Genomic DNA, 17,500 nt, shown 5'->3' on the forward strand with positions numbered 1-17,500 from the left:
ACATTTCCAATTGCTCCGGCCCATTTCCCCCCTCCATACTTTAGCGTGTCAGCGAACGTTAAGCCCGTTTAGGTAAGTTAAGAAACTTAGCTAACTTTTTTCAAAAACATGATTTCATTTTTATTTTGTTTGACCGTTGAAGGCTATTTTCTTATCTTCTTTCTAGGCCTTTTTTTATTCCTGTAATGGAAGCAATGGATTAATTTTGTTGTCGGTTTGATAATGTCATTGACATGATTTCCACTTAAGTCCGTTCATGGGAGACCACTGCGTATTGTCCCCGCATGGAAGACTTTTTCTTTCTGTATTTAGTTGTTAAAGGCTTTTTCTTTTCACGTGTTTGATTGCTACATTGGGAGGAATGGCGTTGGAATCCCGAAAGAGTGCTTTCTAATAGCGGGTGTTGACTTACAATGGGCAAATGATCATACTGGTTCGATTAATAAATGCTTGGCACAAAGGCAGATTGAACACACTGGTTGGATTCACAAAATGTTTTGGAACGACTGAACAAAGTGGTTTGCAAGAAAGAGGTCGATTGCAGTATTCGTTCTACATATGCAATAATGTTTACTGTGGAACACACAAGAACGAAGCAAAATCTAGAAATAACGTAGAAAACTACCTTTTTCATCTTACCTTTAAAGCTTGCCGTTCTCAAAGAAAATCATCTGTCCACTTTATCAAATACTTTCAGATGTGAGGTTTAATACTGTATCAATCGTTTTTTTCTGATAACGTAAACACAGAACTCCGTGGCCGAAAGGTGTAGCACTCGCTCAGAATGCGAAAGAGCTGGATTAAGAGTGGTAGCTATAGCCGCCGTACAGGATTTTGGAAATACTAAAGGATCCGAAATAAAATCGAATTCCCCGATTGGGAGTTAATTCAATTTCCGTGGGGTATGCACGGTTGTGGCTACGATGAAGAAAAATATAAAGCAACGGGCCCGAATTGTTACCGTGGCTGCCTTCGGCGTCCCACGGAATTATTTTTAATTACCACTTTTTGGAGAAACTTGCAGAGCTTATCTCAGACCGGATTTGCCCCTACATATATACAGATCAACGATGCATACTTTAGGATTCTCTTCTTACATTAATGGCCCGTTATGGTGGAATGCATGTGCAAATCAATCATTTTCATCCCGTTGTATAAGTATTAAACACAAGAAAATGGGGATATAATAGTGAAGGCGGGTGGAAGCATAGCTTATTTCGCCAATATCACGTTATTTTTTTTTTAATGACAGGGATGTCGACGATCAGATCGAGATCATTATTGAGTGGCTATCTCAGTGCCTTATTATGTCCATACAGGTATCACAAAACAAGCAAGCGACGCAACGTACAAAGGGACAGGCTATGATACGGGTCGTCTGGCCCCTGCACAGACGTACTCCTTCACTGATGTGTACATGCTTTCAACCTTCACCTACACAAACGCTGTTCCACAATTTGGAATTTTTAACAGAGGCCAGTGGGCACAGTATGAAAGAAAGATAAGGGAATATGCCACAAGCAGGTGTAGTCCGAGTGGTGGGAACTTGTACCTAATCACTGGAATCTGAGGTTAGCCTTCAAAATGGAAGGAGCGGGCTAGAAGCAATCCAGAACACACTTAATGTCGTCCTTAAACCTTCGGGCGACGCGATCAGCATTCCAAGATCCTTGTGGACAGAATCTTTTCGCAACCTCCACTTATTTCATTCAAACGCGACAAAAACGTAGGCAACTTTTTAGTTAGAAGCGCGTTCAAAACTAACGAGCAACCCGGCACTTTCAAATGCGCGCGCTCACGATGCAAAACTTGTCTTTTCATTGTTAACACTAGCAAGATATCGGGACCTAAGCGATCTGTTAAGATCACCGATCGTTTCACATGTACCTCCGCAAATGTCATTTATTGCATAACCTGTACGTTATGCAATAAATTATACATTGGTGAGACAGGTAGACGACTAGGTGACCGATTCCGTGAACACCTTCGCGATGTTGAGAAGAATGACAAGGATGCATCTAAGCCAGTCGCTCGCCATTTTAATCTGCCTAACCACTCCAAAAAACACATGGCTATCTGCGGCCTTTCCCTACACCTAGGTACGACGGAAAGCCGCAAGAATCTGGAACAAAAATTCATCTTTCAAATCGGCACCCTTAATCCTCACGGTATTAACGAACGCTTTTCATTTAACTAATATATTCCTATTTTTCACGTTGCCATGTTACCACCAATAGCGTAGCTCCTACTCTACTATAAAAATTACACGTAACCCATAATCCCTCGATTCGCTCTGACGAAGGGCTAACGCTCGAAACGTCAGCTTTTAGAATCTCTGTACGGTGGCCAATTTACATTATCAACTCCGTTGATAAAACCAAATTTTTGTATATTACTTCTCTTAACATATTGGTTATTCAGAAGTCGAAAACACAAAGGGAACCGATATTTTCGTGTATTTGACATGTTTCTCAGAAGCAATCCAGATGTCACGCATTCTCTATTTTTAAAACAATGCATGCCATCGAGCTGAAAACAGGCTAAACCAATTGAAAAGCACGCAGAGATTGCGAACCGCTCGTTTCGCAGAGGTATGCAATGAAACCTTAAATACGTTTTGCTTAAAGCATGACAAGTAAATAAAATAATGATCCGGTTTTTCTTGTAATTTGCCGTCATCATAAAAAGCATTCAGTCAGTCGGACAAATGCGCACATTACTGCTTGAAATGTGAAGTAGGGGTACTCGTTAGTAAATTCTCTAATTCCGGGGCCATTTAAAAGCTTAGTTGTAGAAAAAACTTACCCTTGCAATCTATAACAAGTAATTTTGATGCGGTTATTCCCCCTCTGCACCGCCACCCACAAACAGAAACCAACAACAACAACAACAAAATTCAAAGTAAAAACTGAAATGACGGTCATATTGGTATCTCAAACAAATCCTCTATTGTTGTAGCATACTCGGCTTCATTTTGATTACTTAACTTTTCCAGACTATGTTTGTGGCTCAACTTAAAATTGTTCGTTTTTATGTTTACACCAGGACGAAAAGAAATCCCTGTTTACATGGAGCAATTGAAAAACACTCAAACCCTGGCCTTTAAAAGCAGAGCTTTGTCGTCTTTTTGGATAGTAACGATCCCGAAGCTATCAAATACGGGAAACACCCTTGAAAGGAAACCCTTATAAAATCGGTGCCCAGACCTACAAACTGTAGATATTCACTGTAATCCCCGATTTTAAAACTCTTTCGTTTCCTGGGTGCTTAATGCCTCGTGTTTTTATATTGCTTTTCGAAGTGCTTTTGTTTTTTAAAGCTGTTTTGTAACATTCTTCCCAAAGTAAACATTAATCTACAAATCTGTACCTTTCACAAACTTATTTTGTTTGTACGTTTGGAAGACACATTTTTATACATTTTGTAAAACTGAGCATATTTATGATTTCTAATAAAGTTATATGATAAGCAAATGGAGAGGGAGTTGTCATATCCAACGTTACATGGTTTCCTTACGTATTTGACCCATTAAGGCGCTGTTACACTCGGCAATTTTTCGTTTAACGTTTCTCTCAACTTTGTTTCGACAAGGGTTCTCACATTGCAAAGCTATTCCCTTGACGGTTGGTACACTGGGCAACGTTTTTTGCAATTTGTCTGGCTTTCGACGGATTCATGAGGTTAAAGGAACATTTTCATTGGCTGATGAGGCAAGCCGTTACGTCACAAGTTGAAGGACAGATTTCACAGCACGCATTACTTGAAAACTGCGTCGCTACTTTGCGTAAACCAATACGCAAAGTGGGAATGGATTCTACTTTCCGTGAAGGGTTCTGCAATTTGTTTCACCTTGTTGTTGGCAGTTGTAAAGAGTGAAACTTGCAACTTGTCTCGATATGGCGTTTCAAGAGAGTTACACGAAAACAGCCAAAATGCAACAGAGACATTAAATTAGGGTTTCTGTTTAAAACGAAACGTTAACATTCGGTTGCGTTACATAACTCGCATATTCAAATCTCCTCAGTTTGACCCTTGCAACGGAAATGTTCTAAATTAAAGGACATAGCATAGGCTACCAGTAGCCTCTCTTCCCTCGAGGAGGCTCAAACCAACACTCTCAACCAACTGTACTATTTGGAAGGATTGATTTTACCCAACTGTTTCGGCGTAACAGCAAATATTGTAGCACCAAGTGAAACACCAATCGTTTCTTAATAAGATCCACTCAATGATGTAAGGCAGCAGGTTGCCATGGCAACACAAAAGTCATCTAGAAATTCCCTATATTTTGTCTTCCATTGCTTATATCTCAGAAACGAACTCGGTCACCCCTATGTTTTATTGCTGAAGAGTGGTTAACCGGCTAAGCTAAAAACCTCTGCAAAGATATAAAATAAACATCTGGAGCGGATTCAGCGCCACCTTACCAGTTTCCAGTTGTGAAGGTGGCTATGAATCTGCTCCAGAGAATTTTTTTCTAACTTTGCAGTGGATTTGTTGGTTTCCCAACGATAAATTCCAGGAATTGAACTACTTTCAGCGGAATGCAAAGACATTCTTTCACTTTGCTTAAAAACATCAACGATAACTCGAAGGAGCAAGCCCTATACAAAAAGAAATTTATGAAGAACTGAAAAACGTCTTCTTTATTGCTGATGATTCATTCATTTGTTATGCAGGAGAAAAAAAAGAAAAAAATTCAGCCGTCGTTTCCTTTCTATTTTGTGATCATTAAATGATGCAAATGTGTCTCTTTTCTTTATTATGGTAAAAGCCTGATGTTAAGGGTCATCAGCAGAAGCGTTGTTTATCTTTTCTTTCGAAACTGGCTTACAATCCTAGAACAAAAAACGAAACAAAAAACATGATTTTTAGCAACTCAACTATAGCACTATGATTTTGATCGCCATTGGAGCAACACTGCATTTTGAAGTTATACGTAGTATCGAAATAATGTGTAACACTAGTACTTAACTAGAGCTCTGAGCTTTCTGTCATAATTATCTTTAACTAAAAATAATCTAAGTCTGTTCGTTTAGTTAACGCAGTAAACGTCTACTAAAGCTTTGGAGTTTGTTCTACTGGCATAACCATGATTGTTAACCCGTTCTACACTTTTTTTAAAAGTTCGGCAATCACTGAAGAGTCAGGCTGTGCCAGGTAGTCTTCTCGCATCTTCGACATCGATTCTGAGAGAAGAAAAAAAATTAAAAACAGTTGTAAATATCGCTGGTTCTTTCGAGAACACACAATGCGCCGAGGCGAATAGCTACGAGCAGGACGATGCTGTCTTCAAATTTCTTACAAAAGATGACAGTTTGTCCACCAAGGGGAAATGTATCCTTAGTTTATGCTTCTGTCCATGCGTGATAGGCATGTGTAAATTACATTTTTGACAAAAGCGTGTTAGAGGACACCTCGCATCGTTTCCACTACGAAGCTACCATCTCGTTATCATGCCATCTTAAGCCTATTTGATTCCCATCGTCAGTTTTCCAATTTGAAAGTACCCTTTTTTTCGGAGTTAAACTCGAACTTCACTTACCATTTTTTGGGAAATTCCAGCATGACATTATCGCCAACCAACACAAATGGCGCCCAGTGCTTTATAGCGCAATCTTCCTTTAACTCTCGCAAAGATTTCATTGCTTGTTGAAGAGCTACACTTGCGCTTTTTCCATCTAGCAAGTGCTGGTAGAAGTTCCTCATGAACAGCAACGTTACCTCGTCATCAATTGCCCAGAGTGACACTAAAACAGACCGAGCTCCAGCACACAGGAAAGCCCTCGCAATTCCCACCACGCCCTCAGACTTCACTTCTCCCCGGCCACTGTGACAACAGCTCAGCACAACTAGTCTTGCTCGAAGAGAAATTTTCTGAACATCCGACATTTTCAAGATATAGTCTTCCTCTTCGGGAATTGGCGATTTCCGTTCGGTATTTGGGGCTAAAGCAATTTCTCCCGTTTTGGGGCATCCATGTGCTGCAATGTGAACTAAAGCAACTGATTTCATACTTTTCAGCACCTCAGCTTTCGTGGCACTTTTTCCAGTCAGCGGTGTTGTCTGCAGAAGTCCTCCAATCATCTCTACTTCTTGTTTTGCGAACTCAAGCTGTTCCAAAATGGGGTCTCCTTTCTTGTTAGTAACGTCCTTCAACCACGGATCACCTACAAGCAGTGCTCCAGTCTTACTGTGGACGTCTTCAGGTGCACCAACGATCACATTAAAGGCGGTCAACGAGGGAACGGTGCGGATCCTGATAGATTCACTCAATGCAGAATATGGAGCCAAGCAAAATGGTCCATCGGGAACAACGATTACCTCATCTCCCTTGAGCAAGTCTGCAATTGGCCCGAGTAAGATATCATACAACGGTTGTAAAGAGTTAACGGTGGATGAAGATGGTAAACCTCTTTTCTCACTGATAGGTTTTCTGCTGCAAGACAGGTCACTGCGTAGTGGCTCCAAAGAACGATTTTCGCATCTGACACCATCCCCTACGCCGATCCCTTTCAAAACAGTTTTCATCAACAAGTCAGCACATCCATTCGCGATTTCGTTTTGTCGAAAGCTGATCTTGCTGTCTTTTCTTACCACCCAAAAGGTGATCTTGTCCTCGTCAAGTGCCACAAAAACGGCTTGTGAAGGTAAAAGTTCTAATGCAGCTGAAAGAGTTTGCTTCGGAGCGAGTGCAAAAATTGGCTGAGAGTGAATTCCGTATTGTTCTTTCAAAATATCCATCAAGGCCTGTGCTCGACCTTTCTCAGCAGCATACAAAGCTTCTTCAATCTCTCCATTCTTCAAAAGTGTCCTCCACAGAGCAGTGTATGACGCCCGATAAGAATCACGAAAACTTATTTTCCAATTATCCTCTGATTTAAGACTATGCCTTGTTTCATCAAAATGTTTTATACTTAAACGATAACAATTAAGTGCATTACTTAAGGAACCAGAAAATTCATGAACATGACCTACCGAACACAACGCGATTCCCTCTCTTAGACAGTTTCCAATTTCCTTGGAAATACTAAGACTGTGTTCATGGTACTCCATGGCTTCCTTAAAATGACCCAGGACAAAATAGGCATTTCCCAGATTTCCACAAGTTAATCCCTCACCAGCCTTATCCCCTACTTCTTGAGCAATACTAAGACTTTTTTTGTAGTACTCAATGGCTAGTTTAAAATTACCTAGTTTAAGATAGGCAGTTCCCAGATTTGCATATGCTGAGCCCTCCTCAGCCCTATCCCGTACTTCTTTTGCAATACTGAGCTGTTTTCGTAGTACTTAATGGCTTTTTTTAAATTACCTAGCCTGCAATAGGCCCTTCCCAGATTTCCATAGGCTGATCCCTCCCCAACCCTATCCCCTACTTCTTTAGCAATACTAAGACCTTTTTCGTAGTACTCAATGGCTTCTTTAAAATTACCTAGCCTAAGATAGGCATTTCCCAGATTTCCATAGGCTTATCCTTCCCCAGCCCTACTCCCTACTTCCTTAGCAATACTAAGACGTTTTTCGTGGTACTCAAATGCTTGTTTTAAATTACCTAGACTATCATAGCCACTTCCCAGATTTGCATAGGCTGATCCCTCCCCAGCTTTATTCCCTACTTCTTTAGCAATACTAAGGCATTTTTCGAAGTACTCCATGCCTTGTTTATTATTACCTAGTCTAAAATAGGCACAACCTAGGTTTCCATAGGCTGATCCCTCTCCAGCCCTGTTCCCTACTTCTTTAGCAATACTAAGAAGTTTTTCGTAGTACTCAATGGCTTGTTTAAATATACCTAGTTTGCAATAGGCATTTCCGAGATTTCCGTAGACTAATCCCTCCCCGTCCCTATCCCCTACTTCTTTAGCAATACTAAGACATTTTTCGTAGTACTCAATGGCTTGTTTAAAATTACCTAGACTAAGATAGGCATTTCCTAGATTTCCATAGGCTGATCCCTCCCCAGCCCTATCCCCTACTTCTTTAGCAATACTAAGATGTTTTTCGTGGTACTCATTGGCTTGTTTAAAATTACCTAGTTTAAGATAGGCACTTCCCAGATTTCCATAGCCTGATCCCTCCCCATTCCTATCCCCTACTTCTTTAGCAATAGTAAGATCTTTTTCGAAGTACTCAATGGCTTGTTTAAAGTTACCTAGACTAAGATAGGCATTTCCTAGATTTCCATAGGCTGATTCCTCCCCAGCCCTATCCCCTATTGCTTTTGCAATGCTAAGATGTTTTTCGCAGTACTCAATGGCTTCTTTAAAATTACCTAGATTGCAATAAGCATCTCCCAGATATCCATAGGCTAATCTCTCTCCAGCTCTATCCCCTACTTCTTTAGCAATAGTAAGATGTTTTTCGTGGTACTTAATGGCTTGTTTAAAATTACCTAATTTGTGATAGGTTTTTCCCAGATTTGCATAAGCATTTCCCTCACTAACCTTATTCCCTACTTCTTTAGCAATACTAAGATGTTTTTCGCAGTGCTCAATTGCTTTTTTAAAATTCCCTAGATCGCAATAGGCAATTCCCAGATTTCCATAGGCTGATCCCTCCCCAGTCCTATCCCCTACTTCTTTAGCAATACTAAGATGTTTTTCGTTGTACTCAATGGCTTGTTTAAATATACCGAGACTTATATAGGCAATTCCCAAATTTCCATAGGCTGATCCCTCCCTAGCCCTATCCCCTACTTCTTTAGCAATGCTAAGATCTTTTTCGCTGTACTCAATGGCTTCTTTAAAATCACCTAGATTGCGATAGGCAACTCCTAGTTTTCCATAGGCTAATCCCTCCCAAGCCCTATTCCCTACTTCTTTAGCAATACTGAGACATTTTTCGTAGTACTCAATGGCTTGTTTGAAATTACCCAGTCCTAAATAGGCAATTCCCAGATTTCCATAAGTTGCTCCCTCCTTAGCCCTGTAGCCTGTTTCTATAAAAATATGTAATGCTTGTACGTAATTTTTTATGGCCTGTTGATAATTAGGTAGGTTGAGGTAAACACCGCCAAGATCAAAATGAGCCCTTCCTTTACGATCCCTGTCTTCTACACTTATCGCAATGGCAAGCTCTAGCATTTGCTGCTCTACAGCGTCTATCTTTTCATCTACCATTCTTTAATAACTAAATGACAATTAAAACTATTTCGATGAGGTGGTCCAACGTCAAGTCAAGGATGAAGCTGGAAGGAAAGAAAGGTAAAAACGCTTGATGTATAATCTGCTTTTTAAAGTAATGAAAGGTTATGGAAAATTATGTATTCTGTGTTACCGAGTCATTCTGTCCTAACGGTGAAATCGATGGTACTGAAAATTGCTGTTCACTACCAATCTTACCACTCAGTCCTGGCATAGGCAACTCGAGTTTAGCCTCAGAGTCTCTTAAGTGATAATGTTCACTGCGGGCATAAAATAAATTCTGGACGCACGCTGGTGAGAGACCTTTGGTTATATTAAACATCAATATGGCTTTAGTCTTTTTCCGGCGTGTAATATTAGATAATCCCAATTAACCAGATTCAAACTGACACTTTGTGCCGTAATTGGACCGGGCAATCGCACTGGCAGCTCTATTTTGAAGCTTTAGGGGTTTATCACTATAAGTTCAGTTGCAATTGCTCCAAACGGAGCTACAGTAATCAAAGTGGGGTAAGATGAACGCTTGATAAATTTGGAGGGCAGTGCCTTCCTCTTATGAATGGTCTTATACGTTTAAGGGCGCCTATAGCTGTAGATCTCCACGTACTAATTTCATCTATATGTTTACACCATGAGAGGTTGTCTCATTGTTGAAGTTTAGCCAACCTTCGCTTTCAAGATCGTGTGAGGGATGACCTGCAGTATTACCGTAACCAAGTGAAGGGCTTAAAACACGCAGGGGTGCCTGAAGCCGGGTTACAGCTAACATCGAACTGTGCCTTTCGACATCATTCACATGATCTTTTCTTATTTCCGAAGCCTAATTTTAAGATGTGGTAAGATGTTTCTACAAGCAACAAGCTTTTTAAAGACTTGACTGGAAGTTTTACCTGTAAAATCTAACAGGGACGAATTTGCCATTAGCTTATTTGAGGGAAACGATGATTAATTTAAGCAACATAAATAAAACTGACTTCCGTTTCTACCAATAAGGGAAATGGCTTTGGTTTAAACAGTTTCAAGATTTAAGCCATGAGTGGATGCAATAATCAATCATTTTGCGCCAACACATTCAGCCTTTTACTGAAGGATAAGCCAAACAGGAGATTCGAAATAGGAACTGTTTAGTAACGGCCACTTACAATGATTGAGTAAGGTTGACTGTAGAAACGGACGTATTTATGGAACCACGGAGCACTGAATAGTGAAAGAGGGCAAATTCCCTTTTCCGGGATGCAATTAAAAAACAGGCTAATATTTGCCGGTCAGTATACGGACTGGGTATAAAATGCCGAATGGGTATAAAACGCGCTGAGTATAAAACGCAGACCAGGTATAAAACGCGGACTGCGGACTAGTTATGAAACAAGGACTGATTATGAAAAAACGGAGTATAGAACAAAACTAAGATTGAACTGGTCCGGACACAGATCTTTAAAAAGGCCTTGAGTCCTCTGATTCCGTGTCAAAATATTGTCACGTACATAGAAATGCTCAGTCGTGACATCGATTGGGCTAGAGAAAGTAAGAGTAGAGATTTTATCTCAAAGTTGTATTTTACTCCACGAGTTTCAAAGGAAAAGGAAAGGAAAAGAAAGGCCATTTATTATAAAGTGTTTAGTCGCTCTAGCGCTGGAGCACTAACTGGGGACACTGTAAACTGAAGTCAACGATTAACGGAAATCAAGTCAAGATCGAAAGCTAGAGGGAGTGGGAAAATTGTTATGGGGAGAAGAACGGAAACATTTTGGGCATAAACTTCAACTCTTCCTATATTTCCATCTTTTATATTAAAGTCCTCTGACTGTTATTGTCATAGTTCAAGCCAGAATGGCCGGATCGATGGAAGAGTGCTTTGGCTCGTCACGCAATCTTTAGTTTTAAAGTCTGTGTAAGAGGCTAAAGATGAAGTCGGTAGTGTGTACGCGTAAATCAAGATATGGACCACAACAGTTCTTCTCTTGGTCGAGTGCTGTTTACAGAATGACCCGTGCGACACGGGGGTGAACAAAAAGTTGTATCAATAGCAACAAAACAGTTATTTTGCGAGTAGGTAAACAGAATCCTGTCTAAATATCACAATGGCATCTCCCACTGAAGTCCTTCAAATTTCTCGATTTCATAAAGCTGGTGACTCGCGAAGGATTCCATGAATTACTTTCGTGTCTTACCTCTGATAAATACATTACACCGGTCATGCTGGAAGAAACGTCAGCTAACATCTCTCACGTGACAATTATGCACCTGACATTTATGGCACGAAACATTATTTCCACCATTCTCATGACGGACTGTCGCCATTTAATTGCTCCGTGTCTTTTTCTCAGTGTTTTGTACTCAGTCCGCGTTTTGTGCCTAGTCCCTCTGCCTTCAGTCAGCATTTCATACTCAGTCCTCGTTTTATATCCGGTCCGCAGTCCGCAGTCCGCAGGCTTCTTTTACATTAACTGCAATATTTACCGGTACATATCTGAATCATGAATGACTGCAGCTTAACAATATTAATAACTCCGAATCACACTCTCCTTTTTTAAACAAGTCAACCACTGAGCAAAACAATTCTGCTTTACTTGCTCAACCATTTAACAAATTAAATCAAATAATTCCTATCGAGTTCAGCAGTTGCAAAATTCAAAATGGCGTTGCCAACGAAAACAGAGTGAGCTGAAATGCTGGCACAATAGTGAACTAACGCTTTGGAAAGAACAAGAGCTTCAAATATTCCTTTTGAAAAATTGCTTCTTGAATCTTTATGTATTCATGCCCTTTGTTTTGCATTTGACGCACCAATCGCTATACGACAAAACGCGTTTCATTTAATTAGAGAGGAGGAGGAGCAAGGATGGCACAGTCGGTTAGTGCTTCTTGAATCTTTATGTATTCATGCCCTTTGTTTTGCATTTGACGCACCAATCGCTATACGACAAAACGCGTTTCATTTAATTAGAGAGGAGGAGGAGCAAGGATGGCACAGTCGGTTAGTGCGCGGCCTTGGGGCAAGAGGTCCAGAATTCGATTCCCGGATCTCGCATCCTTGTTTCGACTTCTTTCCTTTCCGTGTAGCTAAGTAGCTTTAAATACCCGTAAAACGGAGCACTGATGGAGAGGGGGGAGTAAAATGAGCGCACCGTCGACCTCAGGTTTGTCAGTTGAATTACGACTGTTACGAGTTATCGACGTTAAATATGGTTACTTTACTTTACTTACAGAGGTCTAAACGTCACCTATCACTAAAAACCCTGAACAATGACAACTTTAGCAAAGAAAAACTCAAGGAAGAGGACTTGACATAAATGTCCTATCTATATTATTTTATATTAGTTGACTGGGTGTTCACAATAAGTTAAAAATGGGTCTATTCCTGATTTGACGTCACAATCTACTTTGCATACATTTTTACAAAGAGTTAATGCAATGTAAATCAGTTTGTGACGTCAAACCCGGAATAGACCCACTCCCCTTCTGACTCAATCGAGAACAAAAGATGCTTGGATCTTCGCAACTTTCGAAGGCTATAAAATGCCAGGATTTGTTAGAAAATGAAAAAATGGCCGCAATGCGTTTCGAACAGTTGCAAAGATTCATTTTAGCGAAAAGAAATTTTGGGGTTAGGTGCACTTTAAAATAGTTGAAGACAGCGGAAAGAAAGATTTTGCTACCAAGCACATGAGTGGTGTTAATAAGAATTGATATTTTTATACAACCTCAATTACATGGCTTATTGGACGCCTCTAATGAAATACTCACGTACCGGTAGAGTTTTCGAATAAGTTAAGATCAAGAAAGTCTGAGGTAATTGAGTCGTTTTTAGGCGCGTTAAAAGAGATTAAATATGAAAGACTCGTATTTCGTGTAACTCTAGCATAAGGGTTGTGACGAGAATAATTATTTTTGTACATCTAAAAGAATCGGGTTTTTCAATCTAAACCTCAATTAAATGGCTTATTGGACGCCTCTAAGACCTATCAAACTCGGGAAAAACTCATGAATCAAACACGATGATGAGTTAGAAGCTCACTGCCTTTGGACCATAACACTTGACTGGTGCGGCAAAATTGCCAGATAGGAAAACTTAAACGTAAATTAAGTGTCGGCCATAATAATTATAAAAACCATAGTTTACCATCCTCGAAGGACTCATTTAAGCTCACATCGATCAATAGATACAATTAACTGTTTCGGGCCTGAAACTTTTGTTCAGTTCAAGCAGGCGTTGCGGTTGTTTTGTAAAGCTTGCTGGCTATAAGGATATTGTTTATTCGTCCTGAATTCTAATCGCGGCCGTTAGCGAACTGTAATCGAACTCACAGAACTAGTCGCAATACTCAGGCTTGAAGTATAATAGTAGTAAAATTTAAAATTACTCACCTTTTTCGGCGATTCCTGAGTCACTCAGAAAGACACAGCATTTGCAGCATAGCACTTACAGCGTGACCAAGCAACGAAATCTGCAGTCTGATAAAAAAAAGAAAAAGAGAAACTCGAGTAAGGAAGGAAATCACATCTTTTTTTTCTTGGAATGATCCGTGCTTCATAAACTACTTTTTTTGCGTCAATGTACTAGAAACATACAGTTGGTTTCCGTTCCTTTGTCACAGTGTGTTAAGTTAATATAAAAGATGTATATAGCATTAATTAAACTTTAAAGAAACTAAAACAAGCTGTAATGGTGTCAAAAGTAAAACGTAAGCGTTTCAATCTTTAAATCGAGTTCTAAGATATAGTGACACGACTTCAAGTTTTTTGATAAGCTTAGCAAACAGAACAGCATATTTTGAGCCAACCTGCTCTCGAGTAACAATCTGACCATACATGCCTTGTTTCAAAGTAGCGATGTTCGAATAGAATTGATTGTTCCTAGACCATTTTATAACCTATGAAGCACTTAACTTACCTTTTGCAAATAATTTAAAAGACTGAGTTAAAACAATACAGATATTACAGCAGGACGAGAAGACAGCAGTTTGGAAGAATGTTGTTTACTTGACGAAGGCGCGGAAAGTGATTTGTTCAGTTGCGGTTTTGAATATATAGCGGAAATCGTTCTATTATTAGCTTTGTGATATCGTGTTGTTTTGACTCCCGCATTATTACAAATAGACTAAACTCTTAGAGCTTTAGGGCAGGGAAAGTATCGAAAACGAAGCATTCGAAAACGAAAAACATAGCAAGAAAGCACCCAAAAGGTCGAAAACGAAGTAAGCGCCCCAAAGTCGAAAACGACGCCGAATCCAAACTCGAAAACGATGCACTCACAACTCGAAAGTCGAAAACGAAGCACCCTATTTGTGGTAACTACTTGGTGTAGGCACTCATATTAGAAGATCGCAGCTTTTACCAGAGACAAAAACAAAATTTTTTATTGTTGATCTGAATAAAAATCAACTTTTTACTAAATATCGTTTTTCTTTTGTTTCTTACTCAGTACTAGATCCTTGAGTTGAGAAAGATGGGTACGCAGTGACAAATGCAGAAGGCCATTATGGTCTTTAAAGTCTTAAATGGTCTTACACCCGAGTATTTAAGCGATCAGACGTTATCAATCGATCTGACGTTACTTATTCTTCTCTGAGGGAATTCGTGAACAAACTTGCTGTTCCAATGCAACGCACCATCTCTTCAAGGGATTTCTTCGCTACTCACTGAAAACAGATTCTGTCGCTTTCTTCACAATGTGTCGCGCAAATTAGCGGTTGTTGCACGGTATTATTTTGGAGAGTCCGTCCAAAAAGAGGTTGATATTGTGAAGAAGAACGACCCAAACCAATAAGATCATGATAGAGCATTCAAAAGAGCATTTTACGCTTACTATGTCAACAGCTTTAGGTGGAAGAGGCTGAAAAAATGGTTTTGACAAGGGGCTTGCGTTTCTGTCTTCCACCGAACGCTGTTGACATTGTAAGCGTAAAATGCTCTTTTGAAATGCTCTACCGTGATCTAATTCGTTTGGGTCATTCATTAACAAGTGAGGACCAAGATAGATAAAAATGACAACTCAAAAATGCTTCTTACAATTACATCTACTCTTATGATTATTCTAAGTACTCTGTCTTTGTGTAACACGTACCACTTTACCACAGGTAGACCCACAGGTACCCAGTTTACGCCCACGGGGGCTGGGAAGGCCTGGAGCGATTTTGCAATAAGCAAAATGGCGGTGTTTGTCAACAAAATCGGAGGCATAAGTAGATCCTTTGTAATACAGGAACGGCTTTCTTCCTGGAGAAAGCTTTTGCCGTTAGGAGTCTCCTTCTATAGTACAGAGAATGCGTCAGCGGCCTCGGAAGAATTTAGCCTTCGGTTTCTTGATGGGAAACGTGAAGGTACGTCGACTTTCTTGTAGCGAAGATACCGTTGACTGGTGGTGGACAAAACACTGACCCCCAGTCCATAGACTACCCCGATGGACTAGCCAAATGGATTACCCTAAAATAGACTACCTCTAAAAATACTATTTCGAATGAGAACTATTGATCTTACCGTGTTTATTTTCGTCCGCACGGTCCAAGTTATTCATCGGTTTCATTTCACTTTCATTTCACAGAATACATGAAGTAAGGGTGTGTGACATTTGCAGACTGCAAACCGCAGACTGCGGACTGCCTGCAAATAGCACTGATAAACAGTATTAAGTTTAAGCTTCGATTTCAAATATCGCTGATAAATAGTATTAAAAGTCTGAGAATCCGTTTTAAAACGGTTAGCTTTCAATAATTGTGATTTAGGGTTAGTGTGCAGTCTGCAGTCTGCAGTCTGCAAATGTCAGACACCGATGAAGTAATCAGCCTTCACAACAATTAACAAAAGCTAACCTTTCTACAATGTAAAATGGGTGCTTTAATAGACTCAAAACTGATGATCAACGCCGTTGAATAGGAGTTCAGACTTGAGCAATTGAGACGCTGCTTAATTGACCAATAGTACTCATTCAAAATATTATTTTTGGGGTGGACCATGGACTGAGGTCAGTGTTTTGTCCACCACCATCGTTGACGTCGCCTGTTGTCATCATGTGCCAACCAGAACCTCATTGGCTGTCGAAACAAAGGGTCTTTTGTTTCTGTGGTTGGCACATTTGAATAACAAAAGCAATGTTGGTAAACAAATATCTTCCCTATACATGTATGTTCAGAAAAATGGACACCCAGTCAGTTCACCAAAGTCGTCTTTGTTCTTCATTAAGGGCAAGTTTGGTAGTGAATTGGTTGGTGGCGAGTCTTCCTTGCTGCAAGATGACAGTAAACCAGATTAAAATGTTTTGCAAACCAAGGTGAATCAGGGCTTTGCAAGGGTTCATACAGTGCTGCATTGCTGTGATCTTGTGGAATGAACCTCTCACTTTTTAAGCTAGGGCAGTGGAATTGGGCAGTTCCATGGGGTTTAATTTCATCCACTATTTTAACTATCCCACCTGGGTCTTAACATAAAAACATGGCATCTGACAGGATGCGGCGATGCAGATCCACGTAATTCCCTAAAATCCGCATCCTCCGCATAATTACGATATTTTCCGCATAAAACTGAAGAAATGCCTGATATTAGTGATAAAGCAGCTGCTTCCCACCCTCACAAACACAAAAGCCAAAGAGATTGACTATTTTGAAACTCTTATTTTCCTGAACATTAAAGAAAACACGCCATTTCGTTCACACAAGAGAAAATGAGGGGACAGAGACGGAGTCTCAGGGCGTTGGTCGGGATATGTCATGTCCACGAAAGTTATTTTTAGACGAGCGGAAGTCTTTGTTCTAGCGGAAGTCTGTCTTCCGAGACGTCCGCATGCAGTCTTGTCTCGCTCTCAGGTTCTTAGTGAAGAGAGAAAATGGCGGCGCACATGGAAGGCTAATGAATATTTATTTTCTTTCAAACATCAGACCGAGGTTGGCCTGCATGCGGACGTCTCGGAATATAGACTTACGCTCGTCTAAAAATAACTTTCGTAGACATGACATATCCCAAGGGCTGGACCTGGAGCCTCCTTCTCTGTCCCCTCATTTTCTCTTCGTTCACAAGATGGAAGTTCGTAAGCACTTTCCACTCATTTTTCGGGAATGAGCCTGGACTCCAGTCAAACCGTTTTCAATACTATACCCTAGGCTTGAAATTTTTAAAAAAGATACAAGGTATGAAAATTTAGCCGCAAGTTATAGTAGCAAGTTAAATTGCATCATTTTGTAACTCTGGTAAAGTAGGGACAATCATTGCGATGAAGTTGTACAAAACAAAGAGCCCGCAATACATACGTGTAAAAAACCGCTGAAAATGGTGAATGATCAAGGAATGGATTGTGGTTCAACCACATCACAATTTTGCTCCGTATCTCCAAATTGAAACAAAATTCATGACAAGAAACAAAA

The 17,500-nt window shown here is 40.1% G+C and overlaps 3 protein-coding genes across 3 annotated transcripts in view; 1 reads left to right on the top strand and 2 right to left on the bottom strand.

Moving 5' to 3' along the window:
* The window catches only part of LOC138055767 (tetratricopeptide repeat protein 28-like), a 29,778-nt gene extending 15,638 nt beyond the window's left edge, over positions 1–14,140 (bottom strand). Inside the window, exons 1-2 of the mRNA XM_068901640.1 lie at positions 14,038–14,140; positions 13,512–13,598 (exon numbers count right to left, since the gene is read on the bottom strand). The gene's annotated coding sequence lies outside the window, so the exon portion shown is untranslated. The remainder of the gene's footprint in view (positions 1–13,511; positions 13,599–14,037) is intronic.
* Positions 4,717–9,119, bottom strand: LOC138055768 (tetratricopeptide repeat protein 28-like). Its single transcript, XM_068901641.1, has 6 exons — positions 8,273–9,119; positions 8,033–8,173; positions 7,490–7,912; positions 7,313–7,432; positions 5,546–7,193; positions 4,717–5,189 (listed from the first exon to the last, which is right to left on the bottom strand). Coding segments are annotated over exons 1-6 (3,180 nt in total). The 3' UTR covers positions 4,717–5,188.
* Positions 14,141–15,277: 1,137 nt separating the features above from the next.
* LOC138057396 (methylglutaconyl-CoA hydratase, mitochondrial-like) overlaps positions 15,278–17,500 on the top strand; it is a 12,989-nt gene continuing 10,766 nt past the window's right edge. Inside the window, exon 1 of the mRNA XM_068903425.1 lies at positions 15,278–15,466. Within this exon, the coding sequence (XP_068759526.1) occupies positions 15,295–15,466 (172 nt within the window). The 5' untranslated portion in view covers positions 15,278–15,294. The remainder of the gene's footprint in view (positions 15,467–17,500) is intronic.

This window comes from Montipora capricornis, chromosome 7 (assembly GCF_036669925.1).
Source record: "Montipora capricornis isolate CH-2021 chromosome 7, ASM3666992v2, whole genome shotgun sequence".
NCBI lineage: Eukaryota > Metazoa > Cnidaria > Anthozoa > Scleractinia > Acroporidae > Montipora > Montipora capricornis.